Source organism: Heterocephalus glaber, unplaced genomic scaffold, assembly GCF_053883595.1.
Source record: "Heterocephalus glaber isolate CG9 unplaced genomic scaffold, H.glaber_assembly_v1.0 deba00001733, whole genome shotgun sequence".
NCBI lineage: Eukaryota > Metazoa > Chordata > Mammalia > Rodentia > Bathyergidae > Heterocephalus > Heterocephalus glaber.
This window is the reverse complement of record NW_028258444.1, coordinates 20,219,882-20,246,432: the sequence shown is the minus strand read 5'-3', so window position 1 is coordinate 20,246,432 and position 26,551 is coordinate 20,219,882. Positions and strand designations below refer to the sequence as shown.

The following is a 26,551-nucleotide window of genomic DNA, read 5'->3' as shown; positions in this document are numbered from 1 at the left end:
CATCAGCCAATAGCTAAATCCTAAACTCCTTTTAACATGTGAGCTTATGTGAATTATAACCCTTCTTTTCACTGTGTGTGGCTGCAGTGAGGCTTCCTGGTGGGCACATCCCAATCCCTGAATTGGCCGAGGTAGTGAGAGGAGGGGAAAAGCTATAGTGCCTGGGAATTCCTTTGGAAGCTCATAGAAACTGCTCATCTGACGTTAGGGCTCAGAGAATGGCAGAGACCCTTTGAGAGCCTGCAGTGTGACAAGGACATGTCCAGTTTTCAAGGACTTTGCCCTGTAGGAACCCTGCCTCTTCCCTAAACCAGCCCCCCCCCCTTTTTTTTTTTTTGGTATTGAACTCGGGTCCTTGTGCTTGCAAGGCAGGTGGGGGAACCACTGAGGTAAATCCCTGGCCGTAAATCAGCACTTTTTTAATCCAAAAAATAGTGGTTCTGTTGCTGGCTGAGCCCAGGATACCTGTTCCCATCAATTCTAGCTATGTCTCTCCCTGCCTCTTGTATGCCTCGGGCCCTTCTGGTGTGGATGTGACAGGTTAGAGTGTCCTGTAGAGCCAGGAAAGGAGGGGCTGACACCCTGCTGCACAGAGACCTGGCTTTTCTTCATCTAGATGTGGGGAGAGGGTAGCCTGTCCGCCAGAGCTCACACAGGTCCCTCCGGCCTCCTTGTGTCCCTGCGAGTGGTGTTAGACAAGCTGCCTCATGGGCCAGGGAAGGCCGACAATGGCCTTGAGTTGTATAGAAATACAGTATGGGGCTGAGAGTAACAAGGCTGCAAACAAGATGTTCTACTCCAGGGACTCCTTACACCAGGCTCACTGCTTCTTGTTCTCTCTCTCTATGCCATGTGAAGTGAAGTCAATCCCGGGGATCCCTCCGGGCCCTGCCCCTGCCATTGTTACCTTCAGCCAAGCCCCAAGTCAGCCTCAGGCATCGCAGACCCTGACGCCACTGGCGGTACAAGCTGCCCCCCAGGTAAGGGTCTCCCCAGGGAGCTGGACAGAGCAAGAGATGGGCTGGTCCTGGGGCCCTGCGTGAGGTGGGACAGGGAAGAAGCTGTGGCTGGGGGAGAGAATCTCTTGCTAGGCTTCCCTGGTCTACCCTTGACCTAACAGGGCCAGTTAGAAAAGAGGAACTAAAAAAACCAGAAACTGTTTGCCAGGGAATCTCCTTGGGTCCAGAACTGTATCTTTCATGCTGCCAGAGTTCCTGTTTATCCAATGAGGAGTGAATACCCTTGTCAGCCCCTCCAGCCAATGCCTGGAAGGCAGAATTAATGGATTGTCCTCATTTAGAGCCAGGGAGCAGCCCCAGCTCAGTGAGAAGCTGCCTCAGGGATCCTGCAGGCACGAAGAGCCCCGTGACCTTTGCTCCTTGCCCTGATCTCCAGCCAGCCAGTCAAGGATTTCCTCCCCTGGAGCTTCTTGGAGGCCTCTTTGGGCCCTTGACCACTTGGTTGCTACCTCTGCCCCTGCTCCCTGGCCACAAAGCACTGGTCCTGTAGGCCAGGGCCCAGGGAAGGCTCAGGAGGTAGCAGACTGCCGGGCAAGAGGCCTGTGGTGGAGGCAGGTCCAGCCCTGACTCGATCTGGAAGATTCCTCCGCAGGCAGAATAGGGTGGTCCGGGCGCTCCTCAGGGTCAGGCTCCATGCAGCTAAGGCATGGCTTTCCCCCACCCTCTGTGGCCTTTCCCCCACTGCCCTCAGAATGCTTTGTTTGTACTCACCTGGGTCCAAGAGACCCAGTTCTTGCACTGTCAATGTTGATTTTTTATTTTTTCTTTTCTTTTTGAAATCTTGTTTGCTTTTGCAGGTCTTGACTCAGGAAAACTTAGCCACAGTTCTGACAGGAGTTATGGTTCCAGCAGGGGCAGTTACTCAACCTCTTCTTATCCCCATCAGTATTGCAGGTCAAGTGGCTGGGCAGCAGGGGCTGGCCGTGTGGACAATTCCTACAGCAACTGTGGCTGCCCTCCCAGGACTGACTGCTGCTTCTCCTCCGGGGGGAATTTTCAAGCCACCTTTAGCCGGTCTCCAAGGTAACGGCAACTCTCCCCAGGACTGGACCAGGCCCCCACCACCCTACACTACTGCCCCTGCACGTGTGCTTGCCATGTTGGACTCAGAACCCGCAGCCCACCCAGGGTGACAGCCCTGGAGTCCGGATCCAGTGTCCCAGGCACCCAGTCAGAGCCGCTGCTCCAGCTCGGACTCTAGGCCAGAACACCAGGCTGGCCCGGAGGCCTTTCTTCCTTCAGCGACTGCCTGAGACTGCCCCTGCCCCCACACCAGAGTCCGCCCTGTGACCAGGCTCCCGAGAAGGACTGCGAGAAGAGTCACCATCTGGTTCTTGATGTTGGCACGTGCCAGCCCTTCAAGGATCAAGGGAATTGTGGCTGCCTACCCCCATGCCCGCCACCCCGACCCCTGTCCTTCTCCTGCCAGATCCCTTAGGATTGGAGCTGCTCCGGGCTGTGGCCAGGCGTTTGAGCCCCTCTGTCTCTGCCTTGCTCCGTAGCAGCTGCCGTGCTGAACACCGCTCTCCCGGCACCCGTGCAAGCTGCCCCGCCAGCTCAGGCCTCCTTGCCAGCCCAGCCCCGGCCACCAGCTCAGCCCCAGACGCTGTTCCAGACCCAGCCACTGCTGCAGACCACGCCTGCCATCCTACCGCAGCCCACCGCTGCCACCGCTGCCGCCCCCACCCTCAAGCCAGTGGACACCAGCCCACAGATCACCGTCCAGCCCGCAGGCTTTGCGCTTAGCCCTGGAATCGTAAGCTGCTGCCCACACCCAGGGCTGACCAGGGATGGATCAAATCTTGGCCAAAGGTGGAACAGCCTTGGACCAGATCTTGGCCAGTGGAAGAGCAGCCCCTTGACTACAACCCTTGTCCAGCACGTCAACAGAGATGAGCTCCCTCCGAGGTCTTCTCCTTGGAGCGATCAGCCTGTCCGGCCCAGACCAAAGAGGGCAACCTCTGCCACGAGGCCGGGCCGATGGTCCAGAACCTGAACCAGTAGACCGGCCTTGGTGGGCGGGGTGGTGTCTTAGGGCTTGCAAACTTGTGAGCTGCCACTAAGGTGCAGCCAGAGGATCCCGGCCCCTGTGCCAGTGTCTGTCCAGTGTGGCTCCTGGCTTGGTAGCAGGGTTGCCAGATCTGACCTGGAGCACATCAGCCAACTCCAGTCTGGCCCTTCTACACTCCCAGCCTGGCACGAATGGTTGACCAGTTCCATGGCTGTGACCCTACCTTGCCCGCTTCCTATAGTCCCTGCCTAGCCCTGCGTACTGTTCAGTTAATGGACATGGGCATCTGCCTGCCCTATGCCCTCCGCCTGCTTCCCTCTGTCTGGGTCTTTTTCTTGCCCCTTGGTCTCTGAGCAGGACTCTTCCTCCACCCACAGATCAGTGCTGCTTCCCTCGGGGCACAGACCCAAATCCTGGGCTCCCTCACTACAACTCCGGTCATTACCAGCACCATCCCCAGCCTGCCAGGGATCAGCAGTCAGATCCTCACCAATGCTCAGGGACAGGCAAGTGGTCAGAGTGAGGGCTTTGGAGGCTGGGGGCGGAGGTTTGGAAAAGCTAGCAGGAGGCAGCTAGGACTTGGCCTGGTAGGCACCGAGCTGCTGTTCATAGGTCTCTGCTGCTGCTGAGAGGAGGCAGGGATGCACCCACCACCCCACCATGGGAGCGCTCATTCTGGTTGAAGAATTTCCTTTATGGAGCACTTCCTCTGAGCAGGAATTGGCATCCAGATCTCTGATTCACAAACAGACCACCTGCTGCTGCTCCATCACAGCTCTGGAGATAGAATTAGAGGCAGGAGCCTGTGAGTGTGGAGCCTTCATTTGTTGAAGAGGAAATAGGCCAGAGGGATTAAGTGGTTTGTCCAAGTTAGCCCCTTCCTCTGTCAGTGTGGGGACTTGGGTTGGGGTGGAGCTGGACACTACCTTCACATCCGGTTCCCTGCCTTATTTCCTCCCAGGTCATTGGAACATTTCCATGGGTGGTGAACTCAGCTAGCGTGGCAGCCCCAGCACCAGCTCAAAGCCTGCAGGTCCAGGCTGTGACCCCCCAACTGTTGTTGAATGCCCAGGGCCAGGTGATTGCGACTCTGGCCAGCAGTCCCCTGCCTCCACCCGTGGCCGTCCGGAAGCCAAGCACACCTGAGTCCCCTGCTAAGAGTGAGGTACTGGGGTTGGGGGTGTGGATGGGGTGACAGGCAATGCTGTCTGGCGTGGGCTCCTTTCTAGTCTGCCAGGCAGGATAACATGTTCTGAAACTGCTGGGAGAGCAGGGGTCCTCCCAGAAGTGAGGGGAAGCCCCCAGGCAGAAGCCCTACGTGAGTCCACACATGTCCTACCCAGGGAAGCTGCCCTCTCTGGTCCCCTACCACATATTCGCTGAAACATTTGTCTATGTCCTCAGAGGCCAGTGCCACTCTTAAGAAGTCCAGGGAAGGGGTATGGGGGGTGTGGTCATGGCAGACTGGGCTTTGGTCCGCTTCAGGGTGAATAAACCACTAGGAAAGCAGGAAGGTTAATTCCTCATCGCTTCTTCACTCCTCTCCCTCTTCACTCTACACCGTGGCTTTGATTATTCTTTTATTTGTTCATTCCAGAAGTTTTTTGTTTTGTTTTTTTGGCTCTGGGGATTGGACATTTAGCTACATCCTCAAGCCCTATTTTTTTTTTTAACCTTGAGACAAGGTCTCACTAAGTTGCCCAGGCTGGCCTCAGACTTGCCATTGTCCTGTCTCAGCCTCCCAGAGGGCTGGGATTATAGGCATGCACCACTGAGAAGCATCTTTTCTGGAATGCCTATTATATTCCAAATGCTGAAGATACAAAGATTTCCAGGATGCCCTTGGTGGCTCAGTGTTGGCGGTGAAGCTAGGATTGGGGCCGAAATAAGGCACTTTGGGGTCCCAGGCAGGAGAGCTGTGACATCCCAGGGGATCCAGCCAGGCTCATGGAGAAAAGGCTTTGAACCAATCCAGAGGGATGGGTTGGATGTGACAGTGTGCTGTCTTGGGGGAACGGCAGCAAGGGCCTGTGCCAGAGTGGGCGTTCTCAAACCTGTGCCTCAGAGTCACCTGGAGGGCCCACCAGGAGGATGAGTTCCTTTTTCCTTAGGTTGAAGTGGGCCCCCAGGATGTGCATTCTAGGTTGCCAGGTGACACTGAGGCCAGACGTTCTCAAATGTGTCATGATGCTTCTGAGCTTTGTCAATAATCACTTAGCTTTGTCTGAAAAATAAGAATTATAAAAGTATGTGCTTCAGAAGGTCATGGATGTTACACAGAGGCCACTAATGCTCTGGTACACACAGACCATTTGAAAAACAATAGTTCTTACTGATACTACTATTATGGAGTGGTGGGGTGCTGGTAAAGGTTTTTGAACATGGAAATGGTTGATCAGATGTGCTTTTAAAAAAATCCCTGTTACCCAGGTGGATCCAAATCTGGACTGTTGTGAAATTTGAATGATTGTCACCAGATAGGAGGCAGCTTATGTCATTCTAGCAAGGGACGAGGATCTCTGAACTGAGGCAAAAACCCTTGGGCAGGGAGAGGGGATAGATTGGAGGCAGAACCCAGAGAACTGGATCCTGGAGAAACCTGCACTCACTCCCTACAAAGTTTTTTTTTGTTCACCATACTAAAAATACTCATTTCATACATTTATAGTTTCTCCTGATGTGTGTGTGTGTTGTTGTTTTTTTGACAAGGTCTTGCTATATAGTCCAGGCTGGCCTTGAACTCACAGCAATCCTCCTGCCTCAGCCTCCCAAGTGGTGGAATTACAGGCATGTGCCACTATGCCTGGTCGATTTTTATGTTTGTTAACATTCTAACATTATATGTCATGTAAAAGTTTAAAATCCCTTGGGCCGGGGAGCTCAGTGCTAGAGAGTTTGCATGAGGCCCTGGGTTCAGTTCTCAATACCACCCAAAATAACAATAAAAGAAAAATCCCTTCTCTTTCAATCTCCAAAGATGACTTCTTGCGACAGCTTGCTTAATATGACTACAGATTTTTTTCTGAACATTCATACGTGCGTTTAAAGGCATTATTCCATAAAAATTGTTTTTCACTTAGCACCATGATTCAGAGTAGTTCAGAGAGACACTTTATTCTTTCTGTTGACATTTGTGGTGATGGGGATGAAACCCCAGGGCCTTTCCCACACCAGACAACTGTTCTACTTCTGAGCTGCACCCCCAGGCCTACTTTATTCTTTCGGACGGCTCCATATTCTCTCATTGTAGAGAGGTCCCTCCCGAAGTTACCTACTGGTTCCTTCTTCGTGGATATCGGAGGCCTGGGAGGGTCTAGAATCGGATTTAAGTTTCTCAAGGAGAGATAGGAGAGAAGTTACCCCAGAGGTGGGCACTTGGGGATCTGACCACGTGCGCTGAAGCTTTGCGAGCCTCTCACCTGCTGGCGTCACAGGAAGCTCCGGCCTGGTGGGGCTTGATGCTGTGCTTACTCGGGCCATTATCAAGGAGAGGGCATCAACAAGCAGCTTCTAATCTTGGTTTTTGTGCTAGTGTGCCGGTGGGCAGTGAGGATTTCGTGCCCATTTCTGCTCTGTCTCTGGACCACCCAGGGATTCCAAGCCAGATAGGGAGCAGCAGAGCCTTGTCTCTCTTCCCACAGGTGCAGCCCATCCAGCCCACACCAGCTGCGCCCCCGCCTGCTGTGGTCATTGCCAGCCCAGCTCCGGCAGTCAAGTCATCTGGGTCTGCTCCCGTCCCCATCACCTGCTCAGAGACCCCCACGGTCAGCCAGTTGGTGTCCAGTAAGTGGTTCCCAGAACAGAAGAGTGGAGAAGTAGGAGAAGGGATTTATTTGGGCACCCTGATCTCCTCAGACACTGTTTTCCTTAATGAATAATTGTAGATATGGATTGGTGGCACACGCCTGTGGTCCCAGCTACTCAGTGGGAGGCTGAGGCAGGAGGGTCCCTTAAGCCCAGGAGTTCAAAGCCAGCCTGGGCAACATAGACTCTATCTCAGGCAAATAAATTTCCTGGAGTCCAAAGGGCAAAGGCCTAGTATGAGAATCAGGCTTTCTCCTCCCCCTCCCCCTCCCTCCTTTCCTTGCGCTCCCTTCTCTTCCTCCTCTTCCTCTTTTTCTTCCTCTCCTCCTCCTTCTTGTTGCTGTTCTCCTTCTCCTCCTCTTCTTCTTCCCCCTATTGTTGTTCTTCTCTTCCTTCTCTTCCTACTACTTCTTGTGGTACTGCTGATTGAACCTAGGGCCTTTTACATGCTTTACACTGAGCTACCTCTCCCACCCTTTTTGTTTTATTTTGAAACAAGGTTTCACTAAATTGCCTAAAATGAGGGGCTGGGGATGTAGCTCAGTGGTTCCAGGGCCTCACAAGCACAAGGTCCCAAGTTCGATCCCTGGTACCAAAAAATAAGTAAATAAATAAATTGCCTAAAATGGCCTCAAGCTTTTGATCCTCCTACCTTAGCCTCCAGAAGCTGGGATTACAGGCATGTGCCGTCATGCTCAGCAAAGTCTTGGCTTTCTATCTCTTTCTTTCTTTTTTTTTTTTTTTTTTTTGAGACAAGGTCTTGCTATGTAGTTCAGGCTGGCCTTGAACTATGTAGCACAGGCTGGCCTCAAACTCATGGCAATTCTCCTGCCTCAGCCTCCTGAGTGCTGGGATTACAGGCGTGCACCACCATGCCTGGCAAGAGGTTGGCTTTCTTAGTCCTGTTCCTGTTGGGCTGGACTCTGGGCGTGACGATGGTGGAGGCTGCTCAGCTGGCTGTTTGGCTGCCTCTCTGAGAAGCCGAGTCATTGGCTGTCTCTGCTGTGTTGTTACAATCCAGCATTTGAGGAATGTGGATGGCCAGCGGGTGTGCCTGGGGAAGGAAGGACCAGGGAGCATGGGGCAGGGTCCGCAGTTAGAGCTGAGGAACTCAACAACAGACCTGATCCCTGATAGGTTGGCTCAGGGGCCTCTCCCACAGGTCCTCCTTGGCAGGGGTGGTGAGGGGATTAGGGCACCATGCGCCTTTTGCCACCCCTCACCTCTACACCAGTCCGGACCAATGGGCCAGATGAGCAGCAGTGTTGCCCATCTTACACTCTCCCTGGTGCCTTCCTCTGGCCTAGAGCCGCATACTCCAAATCTGGATGAGGATGGGATCAACTTAGAAGAGATCCGGGAGTTTGCCAAGAACTTTAAGATCCGGCGGCTCTCCCTGGGCCTTACACAGACCCAGGTGGGCCAGGCTCTGACTGCGACAGAAGGTCCAGCCTACAGCCAGTCAGCCATCTGCCGGTGAGTAAAGCTGTCCTGGACAAGGTCAGGGCCTGCTCGGTGCCTGCTGCCACTGGGCACTCGTGGGGACCTGGACATCCAGCCCCTTCCTCTATTCCCCCATGCTCCCTTCTTCTTAGGAAGACTCCTAAGGGTGGGCAGGAGCACCTGGCATAGCCAAAGACTCACCTAGCCCCTCCAGGACCTTCTGAAATTTTCCCTCCAATCCTCAGGAAATATTTGGTCTTTTGGGCAGAACCCAAGACCCAAATCCATTTGGGAACCCTAACAGGAAAGGAACACAGCTTATAACATTAGTTACAAAATTCTGCCGCCTGGCTCGCAAGGGCAAGGTCCCAAGTTTGATCCCTCGTACCAAAAAAAAAAATTAGTTACAAAAGTAGGGGTGGGTGGGACTTTAGTTCTGTCTTGCCCTCAGCTGTACCATACCTGGTCATGCTCCCATTCCCACTTGGGTAAGGTATTGCTTTAAAGTAATAGAGCTGGGCCGGGGATTTAGCTCAGTGGTTCCGGTGCCTGCTTCACAAGCGCAAGATCCTGAGTTCGATCCCTGGTACCGACAAAAAAAACCCAACGATAAAGTAATAGAGCTGAGTTTTCTGTGTGCTGCCCACAAACTAACAAATTTTGACACCAGAACCAGAGGAGGGGTGGCAGAGTTTCAGGCAGGAGTAAGTGCATGGCTCAGTGATGGCCGAATGGTTTTGTCTGCTCTGTCGTGACACTAGAGTGACTGCTAGAGCAACCACTGTGCCACACTGGCTCAGCCAGAAAGAGTCTCCTGATCAGCTATGAGAAGAGCAGTGGGAGAGGAAGGCACTCAGGACCGCCGGAGGCCACTCCTGGAAAGACTTGACCGGCTTGGGTGTGAACATCCTGGAGCAGTTGTTTAGGGCACTGTTGTCTCATCCTGCTGAGCTGGCTGTGGGAATGGTCTCCCTGTGCAGACCTGAGATATTGAAGTGTCTGATGAGTCTGGGCTCAGTCCAGCCAGGGGGGTCGTGGTGGGCTGGCGAGGGGACACTGGGTCGGGTCTCAGCAGCCTGGAAAGGAGCGGCCCCTTGAGGGTAGTGCTTCCTCCCAGGTTTGCATGTGCTGCAGAGACCGAGACGCTCTCTCTGCCCCTTCCTGCGCATGTGTGGGCTGCAGGTTTGAGAAGCTGGACATCACACCTAAGAGTGCCCAGAAGCTGAAGCCAGTGCTGGAGAAATGGCTGAACGAGGCTGAGCTGCGGAACCAGGAAGGCCAGCAGAACCTGATGGAGTTTGTAGGAGGTGAGCCCTCCAAGAAGCGCAAACGTCGAACTTCCTTCACCCCCCAGGCCATAGAGGCTCTCAATGCCTACTTCGAGAAGAACCCACTGCCCACAGGCCAGGAGATCACGGAGATTGCAAAGGAGCTCAACTACGACCGAGAGGTTGTTCGCGTCTGGTTCTGCAATCGGCGCCAGACACTCAAGAATACCAGCAAGCTGAATGTCTTTCAGATCCCCTAGGGGTCAGCCCCAGCCCTATGTTCCAGCACTTTGTACTCCTCTTGCCTTGGCACCCAGCTGTCGCCAGTGCCGTGATGGTACCTGTCATTTTGCTACGTGCGGCTGTGCTTGCCCTCGGTCTGAGACTCCACTGTGTGCATGTGCGTCGATGCCTTCCTCCTCTTGCCCCCACATCTTCCATTCTGGGGAGGGCAGAGGGGCTCCCCTGTGAGAGTCCCAGGCTCTGGGCTGGGCACGCCGCAGGAAGGGATTTGCGGTGTTACTCAGAAAAGCACTTTGCTAATAAGGTTTCGGAAAGGGGGATTTCTGCCTGGGAACCAGAAACCCCCTGTCTTTGGGGCAGAGCTGTAGCATCTCCTGAGGACCCTCGGCCATTAGCTCTTGTTTTCTTTCTATGGCATTCTCTTTCTTTTTCTCTTCTCCTGGGCTTCTCTGTGTTAGTGTGGCAGGTGTGACAGTTGATCCAGTGGAAGCACTGCCCTCCTCACCTTGCCTGGAGGCACACTGCACCCCTGAAGGGATCCAGGAGATAAAATTTAGAAAAGTGTGATATGCTGCTCAGAAGGTTGGACACATGTCTGACCTCAAGGTCAGAAGGTTCCCAAACCCCTGGGGCCAGAACGTGTGAGCTCCTCGCCCAAGTTCCTTTGAGGGGTACGGGGGGATATTGCACTAAAGCCAAATCTTATTTTGCAATCTGTGTTGGAAGGAAGCAACAGTGAACTCTACTCATCCTGGAGTTGTCCTGGGTCTGCTGCTGGAATTTAGTAAATGAGGCCATCCTCCCAGATTTTAATCTAATCTCTTCCCATGGCCACTGCCCATAAAACAAGAACTTGAAGCCTGGAAAAAAAAATCCCACTCCCCAACCACGCAGGTAGCTCTGAAGAAAAATGAGGAAAAGAATGCTGAGTTTCTGTCTCCTTTTCTTGTCCATACTGAGCCCAATCCTGTACAGGGGCCTTCTCAAAGGAGCAAATGAAACAAAAGGCCAGGTAGCAAGGCCCTCGGCAGGACAATATACAGAAGGAAATGACGGCTGCCCAGGAAAGCTTCTTTTGGGAGTTGACTTAACTCAAGTTTTCTTTTTAATTTTTTTTTTTTTAACATTGGAGAAATCTCATTTTATTGGGTGGTAGACTGTTTATTGTGTAAGCAGTCCCCAAGTTCTCCTCTGAGTCAGGATCATGCCAGATCAGGATGGGTTTGCCTTTAGAGAGGGTAGCCAGGAATGGGAGTTGGCTGCCATCCTTACTGTGGCTGGATAGCTCTTAACGTTCAGTGTGTGAGCTAGGAGGTCAGGAGAGAATTATGAACATGTTGTAGAAGCTGTCCTTAAAAGACCACAAGTTGGGCCAGGGATGTAGCTCAGTGGGACTGTGCCTGCCTGGCAAGTGCAAGGTCCTGAGTTCGATCCCCAGTACCAAAAAAAAAAAAAAAAAAAGACCACAAATCCCAGGAGTGAACTACCCTTTCTCTACTTCCATCCTTACAGAACCTGGTCCCTAGCAGCTGTCCTGCACTGCACCTCGTGTGACCTCCCCTGAGGTCGTGACCACCAGGAAAGGTCCCTCATCATCTGTTGGTCCCTGGTGCAGAGCCACCTCCTAGCCTGGCTAACTCGGGTGCTCTTTCCTCTTCCGCTTAGTGCTTCTCTCTCCAAGGCCCTGCAGCGCTAGTGTGTCCACTCACTTACTACCCCTGCCAGGGAGAGGATAGTTGTGTGTACACATGCTTGCGCCCTGCTGCATTTGGACCAGCCAGACCTGCCATGAGCACGGTGGGCTGAGGAGGCAGGTGGGCAGCTTGCCTGATCCAGCCTTCCAAGGGCAAGAATATCTCCAAAGGGGAGGCGCCACACTCTGGGTCCTGGGCGACAGCCACCTCTATGAGATGGGACTCACTTGAGAGTGCTGTTACACACGTGTTCAGTAGGAACCACGACTGTATCCGAGTTTGTCAAGGGTTTGGCAAAGCGCACTTCGGTGAATGAGAGAGATGCAGGTTTCGTGCACAAATGCTTGCATTCAGGGGTGCTTTCTTTTTGGGGGAGAGACAAGGCAATTATAGCTGGTGCCCTGGGAGTAGCATAGAAAACAGGGTGTGGACAAAGCAGAGGACACCATCTGTCCTGTGGCATGGCAGGAAAAAAAAATCACAAACCACTGGTCTAAATTAGGCCTGGCTGTGTTTTCTCAGCCTCTCCGTCATCTAAATCTGTCTTCCCAAGGCTGGCTAAAATTAAATGGTTTCTGTTCCTCTAATGGAAAGATGGATTGGTCTTTCAGAGAGATGGGTGTTTGCAGGCTGAATTCTATAGGCAGTGGGGTGTGTGTCTGAAGCATACTGGAAGCAGAGCTCACCGCTGTGCTATGCTGTGCCCTTGCTCCCCTACCTTGGACCCCCAGAAAGCAGCTGGAGCCTGGGCCACTCACTGATGAAGTGGTTTTTTTTGTGGTTGTTTTTATTTTTCGTTAGTATCAGGCTCTGAAATGAGTTACTATTAATTTGATTTTGAAAGCATTTTTCTGGTGTTAAGCCAGAGCTTAGTGGCTCCTTTGCCATGGAAAGACAGGAGAATGGGCAGAAATGGCTAACTGTATAATTTGTGTTTGTTTTGTTTTGAAGTGAAAGAAAGAACAAAACTTTCTATGGCCTGCTGAATCAGCTGAGGCCTTTGACCCTGGACTGACCATGACATTTTATTCAGGCGAAGTCCAGGGAAGAATTTGGTCAGAAGAACTGAGGAACACACTTGAGTTTGGAACAAGAAATGCTGATGTTTTTGTGTTCTGGGAAATCCAGTCATCTTCCTATGCCCAGATTTCCTTTCTTGCCTCATAGGCCAGATTCTGACATTGGGGTTCTGACTATCCCCCAGGACAAGGCAATGCCTACTGAGGGCTGGAGGAAAGGGTGGGGAGGGGAGAATAGGGAAGAACCACTTGATGTAGTTGTGTGGAATAAACAGTATTTTTTCTTTTGTAACTGGTATAGCCTGTTTCTTGATCACCACCCAAGGTGGAAATGTAAGGAACCAGTGACAGAGCCCTGGGAAGTAGCAAGGGTCTGTCTTTGGCATCAGCGAATAGCCGGATGATCACATTTCAAGAGGCTGAGTATCTGCCTGGATTCTACCTGCTTGGGCCTTTTCAAGGCTTGGCCACACCCCTTCCTGTGGAGCTAAGGGTTTGCAGGCCCCTTTCTCCTTGTAGACAGACTACCATCTGGTGCATAGAACCCCAGAATCCTCTGGCAAGCCCACTGCTGGACCCCTCTCCTCTGGGTCCCAAGGACAGAGTGTTCTGTTGGAATGCACACTTGTAGGTCCAAAGGGTGATAATAACCCCCCTCTCCCTCACCAGGGATCAAACTCATGACCTTGCACTTTTGAGGTAGGCTCCACTGAGCTAAATACCCAGCCCCAAAAGGTAATGATCGTAAGTCTGTTTGGGCTGACATAACAAAATACCTTGGACTGGGTAACTTATGAACAACAGAAGTTTTCTGCTCTTGGTTATGGAGACTGGGAAATCCAAGATCAAGGAGGTGGAGGATCTGGTATCTGATAAGGAGCCTCTTTCCTATCGATAGACATCTTTACACTGTAACCTCACACAGTGGAGGGCAGACATGCTCCCTCAGGCCTCTTTTTTTTTTTTTAAGGCACTGATTCTTGTCTTGAGAGCTCCACTCTTCTGTCTAAACCAAAGGCCTCACCTTTTAATTCTGTCACCATACCTTGAAATTTAAATTCCACACATGAATTTGGGGAGACACAAATACTCAGACCAGCAGTGGCCAAGAGATTTGTCAGAAAGATGGGTGATGGGTCAGAAAGATGAGTGTAGGCTGAGGCCTCCACACACATACCTCACGAAGTGGAGAGAGCAAGGGAGTCTAAGCTGGGGCCGGACCTGGGGCACATTCTAGTATGGAACTGCAATGAGCACTGGACAGCTAAATTCTTATCTATTTATTTCAATTTTTATTAGGACATGTTTGCAGTACATAATGGTTACATTCATTGTGGGGAGGTGGTACAGGTACATAACACATCTTAATTTTTGTTTTAATCTTTCCCTTCCTCCTCCCTTAATACCTAAATTCACACCTAGCCTTCCAGATCACTATAAGGCACATTTATAAAGGTATAGGGAAGGCTAGAACATTAACAGGTAACTTGATTTATGTGGTGCTCTATAAAAATGTGGATGTTGGTAAGTGCCCCTCATTTGTGTTCTCCCCCTGGCTGCCATTAGCTTAGAGCTGGGTGAGCATAGCTGGCCTGAGCATGGACTAAAGCTTATGCCGAATCCCCTCCCTCCCGCCAGGTGATGAGATCTGGGCTGCAGAATTCCCTCTGACTCCTAACCAGCTGTGCTGGGTGTTAGATGGGTGCCACCCACGTGCTGGGGTCCAGACCACCCCCACTGCCGTGCCCTCATCCGGGGAGATAGGGCTGCCTAAGACTGACACAACACTAGGAATCAGGGGAGCTTTACAGTGCTTTACAATACTGGGGCAAAATAGTAAATACAAACCAGCACTTATGCCATCATGGGCTATGACTCTTAGTACACAGGCCAGGAACACCATAGGTGCTTGGTGACTGTCAGGTAACCGAATGAATTTCCTCCCCTCCCCTTCAAAGAAATAGTGAAAGCCTGACTTCAGGCTCCTGGGAGAGAGAGGAGACGGGATTCTGCTTAGCTCTGCAGGGTTTGGATTGTGAAATGTGGGAGTGAATGGACTCTGACCAGATAGACAGCGCCAGCAGCTCTCATGGGGAGAATCCTGGGAGCTGCTGCCTCTGGCTCAAACCAGTTGAGAGTGCTCCTGGCAGCTGGCCCAGGAAGGCTTTAAAGGCAGATTTTTTTTTTTCTTGAGGAGAGATTGCAATTTTAATTTCCAGGCATGAGAAACGAATTGCTCTGTGGACAGTTGGGGGTTGGCGGGTACTGCTCTTTATGGACTGGAGATGTGGGCTGGTTTCTGGGCTACAGACCACAGAGGAGGATCACCTCAGATTGCTTAGGGGGCTGAGACTGCTGTGAAAATTTATAATTTCATTTCATTTTAAAGGATCCTTCGGAGAAGCTAGACTGGGCCTCAGTCTCCTTGGGTGGGTTGCAGGAGGATGGGAAAAGTAGTTAGGGTTAGATGGTTAGTGCTCTGCACAGCCTGCTGGGTTATGGTTCCTTCCTGTTCCTGGAGGAAAATGCCAGGGATTGACCTAGGAACCCAGCAGTTCTGACTGGCCTGAGTAAATCTGTGAGAAGGGAAGCTGGGGTGGAAGGGTAATGACCCTGGGAGTCTGAGTCCTCATTTTTCCAAGAGAATTGATTTTTCTTAAGACTTAGGCAGCAGGGCATGTGGTCCATGCCTGTAATCCCAGGACTCAGACTGAGACAGGAAGATTGCTGAGGGTTTGAGGCCAGCTTGGGCTACATAGTGAGTTCAAGGCCAGCTTGAACTACACAGTGAGACCCTGTCTCAAAAAAACCAACCAACCTACCAACCAACCAACCAACCAACCAACCAACCAAACAGTGTCTGGTGTCAGGACCTAATCTAGGAAAATAAACCCTTTACAGTGAGTCTTAAATTTGTTCACTAGGCCAACATACCTCACTTGGAGCTCACAGGTGCTCTAGTTAATTTGTTTTACTTATTATATTTAATAGGAACCATGATTTTTGTTTTGGGATGAATTTATGGGTACAAAAATTTAGTCTCTTGATACATGCTGCTGGATTTCTAGAATGTTGCTGCCCTGGACTCTTTGTTTCCAATCCTGGTTCTCCAATTTCCATCTTAGTTACATTGGGAAGAGAGAAGAAAGGAAAGGAAAAGTCATCCCTGCAGTCACAACTCCAAGGGGAAAATCTGTTAAGTTCTTTCCTAAAGGGGAGCTGGGCTCAAAGGCCTGTATCTCTGAGGCTGACCTACATTTCAGTTAGGATGGGCCATGGCTTAGGAGTCACTTTTCATTTCACCTCAGTTTACTCCAGAATTAACAGTAAGGAAGACCACTGTGAAATTTTTGTATTTTCGTTCAAAATTTAGACTTAGATGCAAACATTTCCGAGAAATACATGTTCATCATGTTCTAAACACTTTCCAGAGGATAAAACTCCATGGTAGTCCTAAATATGACACAGTTACCTCTTCCACATAGGTAGCATGACATCGTTGAAAAATCCTCTCCACCTCGGGCCTTGAGCATGCTAGGCAACTGCTTTACCAGGAGGCACACTGCTAGCCCTAAACATTTTAAAACCTACAATGTGAAGTTTCTTGGATCTATGGTGAGTTGAAGTGTATTTCTTATGTGAAAATAAGTTTAATTTTATAACAGTTTTTAAACTGTTTTCTGAGTAAATGCCATTATAAAAATGACATGTTAAAAAAACCAAAAATCCATTCTCTTTGAGCTAGTCTTCTGTGGATGAAAAAACGTATTTCATCCAATATTCCTTCATGGGCACAATTTCCTAAAAATTCAATGTTCTTATCTCCACAAGTTTCAAAACTTATCTCTGAAAGGAAAAATAAGCAAATCTCTTTTAGCTTATAACCACTGGCAGAGACATCCTAGCATGGTGTTGGCTGCCCAGGCTGCAGGGTCAGTCATACTTCGCTACTTAGAAGCAGGGTGACTCTGGACAAGCCATTTAATTTTCCTAAGCCCTTATTCCCTTATATTTGAAATGAATCTAATAATGATATTTGCCTTACAGAGGGGAGTGAAGATGAAATGAGATACCTATACAGCTAGTCAGGGCTTGGCACTTAGGAAGTACTCAGCAAATATGAGCCTGTTGTTATTTTTAGCTGTTACTTGCTCATGGAATTTCTAGGACTGAACCACCACCAGCACTGTGGGCACAGAAAGGCCTCGAAGAGAACCAGAAGTCTGGACTTCAGTCCTGAGTTCAGCTGTTAATTTATGTAATATCTGTTACATATTTAAGAATATAGTCTTGTAAGTTATGCATGTAATGAAGCAGTCACTCATAGACTCAGTGTGAGTGAACTATTAAAACTGTTGAAGCCACTTTCAAGTTTCTCTCCTAACCTCTCCTCCTGTCTTGTTTTACCTGTGATCCCCACCTAGGATTGTGTTTATTTCATTTCTCTTTAAGGGAATGTATGTACACTTCCATAAATGATATATTGCATAATTTTGCTGGGTTTTGAGCTTTATAAAGTGACACTACACTGTGTGAGGGCTTCTGTATTTCCCCCCTCAATTCTGAGATTGATTTGTTCATGCAGTTGAGTATGTCTTTATTCATTTTTAGTGCTGTGTAATATTCTGTTGCACTCCAATTTATCCATTCTCTTATTGGTGGGCATTTTTTTGTTGTTGTTGTGGTTGTTCTGTTTTGCTACTAAAAACAACTGGGCCTGGTGGCATACACCTGTAATCCCAGCACTTGGGAGGCTGAGGCAGGAGGATCACCTCAAGTTCAAGGCCAGCCTGGACTGCATAGTGAGTTCAAGGCCAGACTGAACTACATAGCAAGACTCTATCAAAAAACAAAACAAAAACAAAAAGTGGACTAGTGGAATATAATATTAATTGAATCACTACTATTTTTATTGTATTTTGACACCATATTTAATCTTTACAACAAGTTTAAGAAGAGGTATGATTTTCACTAATTTATGGATTAAAATATTGAGACTCAGAGATATAAAGTTACTTGTCCAAGATTATGCAGCTAGTGGTACAGCTGTTGTTCAAACAAGGTATGGTTCTACTTAATAGGTGTTTTCTTTGGACACAATGCTGGATTACAAAAGATTCTGATCTCTTAAAAGATCTCAGATCTCCATGGGACATCTCTTTTGGTCTCTGGGCCCAAGATTCATTTCTTTATCCAGAAGCACACATTTTATGATAAAACCAACTCGAGAAGAAAAGTTGATCAAAGAGATATTGGTTGTCCCAGGAATGGACTAAGATTTGAATCTCGGAGCTTACCAAGATAAGATGAGCATGAACTTGGAGCTCCAGAGAGAAACCTGTGGCTAAAACCAGGGGACACATTGTCACTGTCAAGTAAACCTCTTTCCTCAGTCTCCTACTTTTTAGTTCAATATACACTTTTTAAAAGTCTTATTAAGGGCTGGAGATTTAGCTCAGTGGTGCCGAGCCTGCCTCAAAAGCACAAGGTCCTGAGTTTGATCCCAGGTACTGCAAAAAAAAAAAAAAAAAAAAGTCTTAATGGATGCAGGAACTAAGAGTTATTTAGGATACAAGCCTGAAAAAGGCCTATTCCTTATTCTTTAGGAGATCACAGTCTAAGGAGCGGCAGATACATACAAAAATACAATTCAAGCCAGGTATGGAGGCAGAAAGCTTGCAAGTTTGAGACCAGCCTAGGCAACACAGAGAGAGGGGCCAATACTTACATAGGTAATGTCTTAAAGTGAAAAATACCAGGCTTAGGAAGGCATACTGAAGTTGTCATACTAGTTTAGCTAATGCCAATTTAAGTTCTTAGTCTATCTCCATATTGGTCAAATGAGGGTCGTTATATTTACCTGTATAATTATAATTATAATCACAAGATTATCTTGAGGGCTATTGATAATGTAATAATGTCCCTGGCATATAATTGATGATTTATTAACAATAGGCATTATTACTTCTCAAAGGAGCAAGGTGGTGCATCTATGGTCATCTCTATTCACAGCAGAGAAAGTTAAATCTCAGTGAAATTAAGCGACTATTCTGACGTCACAATCTAGTAAGTGAAGGCGCCAGCCCAAACTTTGTTCTTTAAAATTCTTTGTGCGCGCGCGCGCGTGTGTGTGTGTGTCTGGAATAGAGTCTCTCCATGTAGCCCAGGCTGGCCTTAAACTCGTGGTGATCCTCTCGCCTCAGCCTCCTGAGTTCTGAGATTACAGGCTTGCGCCATCTCGCCCGGCTTGAATTTTAAAATTCTAACACTCTTCCATCACAACCTTTAAAATACCACATACTTTTACCTATGTCATGCTTCCCTATTCAAATGCATTAAGGCAAATGTGATAGACATAAAGCATTATTAAGGGAAGTGGGTTTTAAGCAGGGTCTTGCTTTCCCAACAGGTGAGTTTACGGAGACAAGATGAACAGGAGCAAACGTGTGCATAAGGGAATACTTGGGAAACAAAGTCCCGTCAGGAGATACGAGGAGGTTCAGTAAGGGTAGAAGGAGGGTTCCACTTTAAGCTTTAGGGTGCCGATTTGGTACGAGGCGCAAGTCAAACTCACCCGCACCTACACAACTTCAACTCCGACTCTAGACGCACGCAGGATCCTTTCCGAGACCGCCCAGCCCACCTCTGGGGGCGGGGAGCCGTAGTGTAGCTAGCCTATCATCGCTGCAGATGCCGACAAAGTCTCTTCTTCATTGGCGACTGACAAGGTGACGTCATGTTCTCCGGCGAAGGGAAGGGGCACCATGATTGGTCGGCGCTGGGGCGGTGGGTGGTGGAGGGGCATGTCCAGTCTGGGTTTCCAGCCTGGGCTGGACTTTCTCTTTTCACGTTTCCAGGCCTTTGGGGCCTGCGCAGGGCGGCGAGTGGGCTCAGCAGAAGCCTAGATTTTATTCTAAGAGCCGTGGGGTTAAAAGGGGGTGACCGGAAGTGAGCGTAGAACTGACCGGAAGAGGGGCCTGGAGGGCAAAGAGCTGGTCCCCAGAGGGAGGGGGCTTCCAGCAGAAGGGGTGGGGAAGGTGCCGGCGCGGCTGGGCGCGCAGGGTCGGTGCTGTCGCCGCCGCGGGTCTGTCTGGAGACTGCGAGCGGCCGCCAGGAGCGAGTGGCACAGAGTCCGAGGAGGGGGAGTGCGGGAGCCCAGCTGCCTCCGGGAAGTCTGGAAGAGTTGAGCGAAGGGGGCCTCAAGCTCCCAAGAACGGGGGAGCGGGGGCTTTGGAAGCCGTAGCAGCTACGAGAGAGGAGCCCGGGGCAGGGCGATTATTCGTTGTGCGGCCAGTGCAGGTCGGGCGTCTAGTTGCCGGGTGGCCACTGACTGTGGTCTTGGTTTGGAGTTTTGGACCCTCCTACCCCTGTGGGGTAGAATTACGCTCCGCGCCTTTGTACCCGCAACGGTGCCTCCTGGGGCAAGGAAGGAGCCAGGATGGCCTGGGCTCTGAAGCTGCCTCTGGCCGATGAAGTGATCGAATCCGGGCTGGTGCAGGACTTTGATGCCAGCCTGTCCGGGATCGGCCAGGAGCTGGGTGCCGGTGCCTATAGCATGAGGTGAGTGAGATTTCCCCCACTCCACCTTTTGGATGACAAAGGCAGGGTCGAGAATACGGAAGGCTGGAGGAAAGGTAGATAGGATTTTAAAGCCTGTCTGCAGATGGGGAAAAAGGACTTTTTTGCTGATTGAGTAGTGGATGAAGTGGGAATAGATTGCAGGCAGCGTGAAGTCTGTGCAGGGCCAATGGAAGGAGGAAGAGAGGCCCAGGTGAGCGCGGAGAGGCTGGGGTACCCGTGTGCGCGGTGAAGTCAGGAATCGGGAGGAAAAAGGGTAGTGCTGAGCGTGTGAGGGCTGCTAGGGAGTTGGGGAGTTGGGAGCTGGCGCTTGATTGCTGCGTGTTGGAAACCTGGGCGAAAGAGTACTCATCACCTTACCTCCGCACTGGGCCACTTCTTAAGGCTTCACTTAATTCGAGAAAAAGCGGCGAAGATTACTTTTAGATATTTCTAGACCTTCATGTATCAGGCTATTTGTTAATAGTAGATGAAAGATCTCCTTGAAAGCAACATTACTTATACTGCTTGGGTGAACCACGTGTGGAAATGTTGACACATAGGCATTTAGGGCCTGCCTGTCCATAATTGGTTTTCTAAAGCATTAGGAAGCTCCATTTAAATAAGAGAATAAAGAAACTTTAGAACTGAACAGTTTCATTGGCTTTATGAGTTTATAGGGGAAAGATGGTGCTTTTTGGGGGGCAAAGTGGACAAAATTTTCATTCTGGTAACAAGATCCCTTGAGACATAGGTAATGTGAAATTCCTTTAATCCCTGCTGATTCGAAGTGGACTTTCCTCAATGAAGTAAAATTATGAATTAGAACTTAATACTTCAACATCTTTAAGATTCTTTGCTTACAGATAGAATAATAAAGTATCTTAAATATTTTAGTGATTATCAGTGAAATTTGTTCTGTTAGGCATTTCTCTTAGTCTTGAAAAATTTAAACTTTATTTTAACTTTAATGTGTCCTTGTTGACTGTAAAAATAGAGATTAACTTGGTGTGAAAGTAAGTGCCCTGTCCTGAACTTGATCATAATATTTGACAAATTGTTATTCATGTGAAGATTACCACAGCAAAAAGTTTGATTTTGTTCAGGTTGCTAGAATTTAGGATAGAAATAATTAAGTCTAACTGTCCTTGTTATAATTATCATGGACAAAAATAGTTAATTTTAACATCCGCAAACATTTGTTCATCTGGTATGTACACTGCTGTATGCTGTTCATATCATGTGACCTTCCACTTAAGAATCTTCAAATCAAACCTTTGCTGAACTTCACAGATATTAGACTGGCTTGCATGTTTACACATTTGGAAATTTTTTCCCAATGTCAAACTCTTTTCTAGTTTTCAAACATCACTTTAGAGATGGGGTATGGTGAGTACTCAGGAGGCTGAGGCAGGAGGATTGTCATCTGTTTGAGGCCAGCTTGGGCTACATAGTGAGTTCAAGGCCAGCTTGAGCTACATAGTGAGACTCTGTCTCAAAAAATGAAAAAAAAAATCACTTTATAGAAAACAAATTCTTGAGAATACAGCATGCCAAAATTTTAAGTACTTTATTCATCTTATTTGCATGTATTATGCTGTCACTATTTTTGACTCTTAACTAATGTTTAATCTTTTGTATTAGTTGGATATTCACAAACTTTAGTATTCAGAAGTCATTTAGTGCTTATTGGAAATAAACTCATTTTTACCTTACAGTACTGAATCTTTATTTCTCTACATCATTATAACACTTATAATTTTCCATTAAAAGTTATTGTTTTGTTTTTCATGAAAAAATTATTAAGCTGGGTGTGCTAATGCAGACCTGTAAAGCAAGGCTGAGGTAGGAGCAACACTATGAGTTTGAAGCCAACCTGGGCTACATAGTGAGTTCAAGGCCAGCCTGAACTACATACATAGTGAGACCCTGTCTCAAATTTAAAAAAAGAAATTATTAAAGCCATTCTGGAGTTGTGAAGTAGTATCTCACTGTGGTTTTCATTTACTTTATTTATTTATTTTTGAGATAGGATCTCACTGTAGTCTAGGCTGGCCTTAAACTCACTATGTAGCCCAAGCTGGCCTCAAACTGAGGGCAATCCTCCTGCTACAGCCTCCTGAGTGCTGGGATTACAGGCTTCCGCCACCGTGCGCAGCCATTTGCTTTTTCCTAACAACCAGTGATGTTGGATATCTTTACATATGCTTGTTGGATATTTGTGTATATCATTTGGAGAAGTGTCTATTTAAGTCCTTTGATCGTTTTTTTTTTTTTTTTTTTTTTGGTACCAGGGTTTGAACTGGGGACCTTGTGCTTGCGAGGCAGGCAGTGGAACCACTGAGCTAAATCCCCGGCCCCTTTGATCAGTTTTTAATTGAGATGGGGGTTTTTGTTTTGTTTTACCCTAGATGTCATTGTTTGCTATCAAATTTTGAATTCTTATATATTCTGAATATTAGATCTTTATCTGATATGGTTTATAAATATCTTTTCCATTTCTTTTGGTCGTCTTGCATATTCTTGATGTCCTTTGATACACAAAGTGGTTAGTTTTTATGAAGTCCATTTTATCTAATGTTTTATTTTGTTGCTTGTGTTTTTGCTAGGTGAGGGTAATGCTGGCCTCATAGAGTATTAAGTTCTGTTCTTTGAAAAATTTCGAGTAGAGTGATGTTAAGTCTTTAAATGTTTTTTTGGGGGGCTATGGATTTAGCTCAGCGGCCCCGCACCTGCCTTGCAAGCACAAGGTCCTGAGTTCGATCCCTGGTATCAAATAAATACATAAATATAAAAAATACATGCAGCTTAAACTTTTTTTTTTGGTACCGGGGATCAAACTCGGGATATTGCGCTTGCGAGGCAGACAGCAGCACCACTGAGCTAAATCCCCAGCCCAAGTCTTTAAATGTGTTTTTTTTTTGGTACCTTGGATCCAACTCAGGTCCTTGCGCTTGGGAGGCAAGTGTCGGAACCACTGAGCTAAATCCCTGGCCCCAAGTCTTTAAATGTTTGATAGACTTCACTAATGAAGCCCTCTGGTCTTGGACTTTCTGTTAGGAGTGTTTGATTTTTTTTTTTTTTTTTAGAAGGAATCTCACTATGCATTTCAGGCTGGCCTTGAACTCCCTATGTAGTCCAGGCAGGCCTCAAACTCATGGTGATCCTCTTGCCTCAGCCTCCCAAGTGCTGGTATTACAGTTGTGCTCCACCACCCTTTGCCTGTCAATTTTTTTTAAAGAACTGCTTTTTACTTTTGCTGATTTGCTCTTTATTTTATTTATCTCTGCTCCGTCGTTGGTATTACTCCCCTTCTGCTGGCTTTGAGTCTAATTTGTGCTTTTTCTAGTTCTTTAAGGTATAAAGTTGATTCAGAGCACTCCCCTGTAAAGAAAAAATAAATGGAAACATTTTTTAGGGGCTTGGGATATAGCTCAGTGGTAGGGCATATGGAGACCCCGGATTCTATCCCCAGCACCTTTCAAAAAATTTTTTTCAGAGAGGATTATAGAAAGATAGTAAAGTGGAAGGCACCAGACATTTGCACTGGCAGAATCTGTATGATGCAACTATTTTTCAATTCTGGAGTTTATTGAAGTCTTGCGGCTGTGAGGGAAATTAATCCCTTTTACCCAAGAATTAATTTTGGTCACTTTCAGCCCCTAGCACAGTAGCTGCTGTCCATCCCCCACCCCTTAGGCCCATGGCAGGCAGCTGTGCATGTTCCTTGAACTGCTTGTACATAGCTCACAGAACCCAGGGGAAAAGGGCCCTGGCTTCCAAATGTCAGGGAATCTGTGCTCTGAGCCTGCCTGCTGCTTCCAGTCATAGAGGTGCGACAAAGCAGTGGCCATGCTGTTGTGCCTCCCGCCTCCCGCCTCCCTCCTCCTGACAAGTAATGTGAAGAATTTGAAGGGCTGGCTTTTTCTCTCCCACCTCTTTCATTTTTTTCCTCTTTTTGCCTTTTGAGAGTCATGCATTGAAGACTGGCACAATCAAAAGCTGCAGGAAACCAGACTGAAACTGCACTGAGCAGGTGTTAGATATTATTGATTTGACTTATAATTTGGTTATTGATTAAGATTATGAGTCACTCCCAGGCCTATGTGTGAATTGCTAATTGACCTCCAAGCGTTTGGATACAGATTTCCGTATGCCAGCCATCACAATTGAGGTCTCAGTGATTGATGAGGTTGTGCCATCTCTAATAGCAAGGAAACATGGTAGCTGAGGAGTTGTGCCTCTGTGCAACCATTCTCCAAGATCAAACATTAATTAGATAATGCAGATGGCTCATTAGTTATGTCCTGCAAGATAGCATAGGTGCCTTGTTAACAGTGACCTGTCCTTCACAAGTACACATAGTCACTCCCCTTTTTACTCCCCTTTTTCCAAGTCTGGCTCATTAAGTGCATTAGTTCTCCTATTTCCTAATCTGCCTTCACGCCCCCTTGCTTTGTTGTATAATCATAAATATTGACCAATCCAGAGCTGGTTGTTTTAGCCGTGACAGAGCTAAGATTGGGTGGTCTTTAGCCAGGAGAGAGCTAAAGATCAACTCCCAGCCCCACGAGTAATAAATTATCATTTGTTACTCTCTAGTCCTTGTTCTTTTTGTATTCTATCATTCCTTGCTCTCCCCTCATCAGGCGACTGGGTATCCCCCAGTAACTGATCAGACTATCAGCCGTGACAGAAAGCCACCAAATATATGCAGGAAATGAAGTTCCTATGCATGCCCAGAGGGAAGGCACAGGTTCAGAAAAGACCTGAGAAGATCTATATTTTTGAGACAGGGTCTTGCTGTGAAATTCAGGCTGGCCTTGTACTCACTATATTGCCCAGGCTGACTTCGGTTTCACAGCAGTCCTGCCTCAGCCTCCCAAGTGCTTGGATTACAGATGTGCACCACCACACCTGGCTATGACCTGAGAAGATTTTAAGTTTGTACTTTAGGCTGGTCCTTTCCACAGAAACAGGCTCAACACAAAAGCAAAAAACAAAACCCCAAAGAAGATGGAAAATGTAATTTCCAGAGTTACCACATTATTGGATTGACATATTCAGTTTTCGACAAAATAATCACAAGGCATATGAAGAATCAAGGAAAGTTTTGTGTTTTTTTTGGTGCGGGGGAATCAAACTCGGGACCTTGTGCTTAAGAGGCAGGAACTATTGAGCGAAATCCCCAGCCCTCAAGGAAAGTATTTTTATCTGGTAGCTTACTTTTAAAAAGTGGCTCACCAACTGAATGTTACTAGGTTTGGGGCTGCTCACCTCTCCTTCTGGAGATGGATTCCAAATTCTCCGGGTCTTGAAAAAGAATTGAATGAAACAAGCAAAAAGCAGTGGCAAAGTTTATTCAAGAAAGTAAAAGTGAAGAGTAGGTGAGAAATTGGCTCTGCAGAGCAAGCTTGGGCCAAGCAAATAGGAAAACAGGGTGAGAGGAAAGATAAAAGCATAGGCTTCGTCTGGGAAACACAGTGTGGGCTGTCATGGAAAGCTATGGTAGCACCAGCTTTTCAGAGCTGCCTTTTGTTTGTACTGTCCAAATCTCCAGGAAACCCAAGAGAACTTCTACACCTGGTCTTGAGAGGCGGTGTGGGGATCCCACATCTCAGGCTAAGGTCAAATCTAGGCCATGCTATTGAAAACCTACTGGAGTTCTCATGGGAAGTCACAGGCAGGGCTTTTGGAAACTATTCCGGGCATGTATCTAGGATCTCATAATTAACAGGTCACACCTACCTCCACAGCCAGCTTTTCCATGCCCTAACCCCCTATGTCAGTATGGTTCATTCAGAATGAAGAATAAACCAACAGAAATTGTCCTGAAGCAGTTGATGGAGCAACTAGACCAAAACTCTGAAACAACTGTTTTAAAGATGCTCACAAACCAGGTGTGGTGCTGGGAGGTAGGAGGATCACCACCAGCTGGAGGCCAGCCTGGGCTACATTGTAAGTTCAAGGCCAGCCTAGAATTACATAACAAGACCCTTTCTGAAAACAAACACAACATGGAAGCCAGAAAGCAGTGGGCTGATGTATCAAAAATGGTAAAAGAAAAACTGTTAACCAAGAATCTTATACCCAACAAAAATGTCTTTCAAAAGTGAGGGAGCTGTTAAGACATTCCCCAATAAAAGCTGAGGGCCGGGAATTAAAAAAACAAAAAAAGCAGCTGAGGGGGTTTGTTACCACTAGATCTGTCCTGTAAGAAATGTTAAAGGGAATCCTGCAGGTTGCTATGTACTAGACAATAAGTTCTATGAAGAAAAAAAGCTCAATAAAGGTAAATACATAGGCAATTATAAAACAGTATTGTTGTAATGATGGTGTTTATACTTTTTGTTTCCTACATGATTTGAGACTTAATGCATTAAAATTATGTTTTTTAGATACGGTATAAAAAGATAATGTCATGACATCAACCACTTAAAGGGGATAGGGATAGAGACAACTGTTAAAAGGAGCAAAGTTTATGTTATTGAAA

General features: G+C 47.8%; 2 protein-coding genes and 1 long non-coding RNA gene across 13 annotated transcripts in view; 2 read left to right on the top strand and 1 right to left on the bottom strand.

Annotated features, from left to right (window-relative positions):
• The window catches only part of Pou6f1 (POU class 6 homeobox 1), a 28,216-nt gene extending 15,428 nt beyond the window's left edge, over positions 1-12,788 (top strand). For 2 of the 6 annotated variants that reach the window (XM_021243065.2, XM_004862946.3), the window contains exons 4-11: positions 859-980; positions 1,817-2,042; positions 2,522-2,775; positions 3,408-3,536; positions 3,992-4,195; positions 6,672-6,813; positions 8,142-8,310; positions 9,460-12,788. In XM_021243065.2, the coding sequence (XP_021098724.1) occupies positions 859-980; positions 1,817-2,042; positions 2,522-2,775; positions 3,408-3,536; positions 3,992-4,195; positions 6,672-6,813; positions 8,142-8,310; positions 9,460-9,805 (1,592 nt within the window). In that variant the 3' untranslated portion in view covers positions 9,806-12,788. Of the gene's footprint in view, positions 1-858; positions 981-1,816; positions 2,043-2,521; positions 2,776-3,407; positions 3,537-3,991; positions 4,196-6,671; positions 6,814-8,141; positions 8,311-9,394 lie in introns of all 6 variants that reach the window. The other 4 variants (XM_004862947.4, XM_087200147.1, XM_021243066.2 and 1 more) reach the window with 4 other exon arrangements.
• Positions 12,244-19,150, bottom strand: LOC147821530 (uncharacterized). Its single transcript, XR_015446965.1, has 2 exons — positions 19,076-19,150; positions 12,244-18,011 (listed from the first exon to the last, which is right to left on the bottom strand). It is a non-coding gene; the product is annotated as an uncharacterized LOC147821530 (long non-coding RNA).
• An 89-nt stretch (positions 19,151-19,239) lies between these two features.
• Positions 19,240-26,551, top strand: part of Tfcp2 (transcription factor CP2) — a 54,331-nt gene continuing 47,019 nt past the window's right edge. For all 6 annotated transcript variants that reach the window (XM_021243072.2, XM_004862953.4, XM_004862955.4 and 3 more), the window contains exon 1: positions 19,240-20,061. In XM_021243072.2, the coding sequence (XP_021098731.1) occupies positions 19,940-20,061 (122 nt within the window). In that variant the 5' untranslated portion in view covers positions 19,240-19,939. The remainder of the gene's footprint in view (positions 20,062-26,551) is intronic.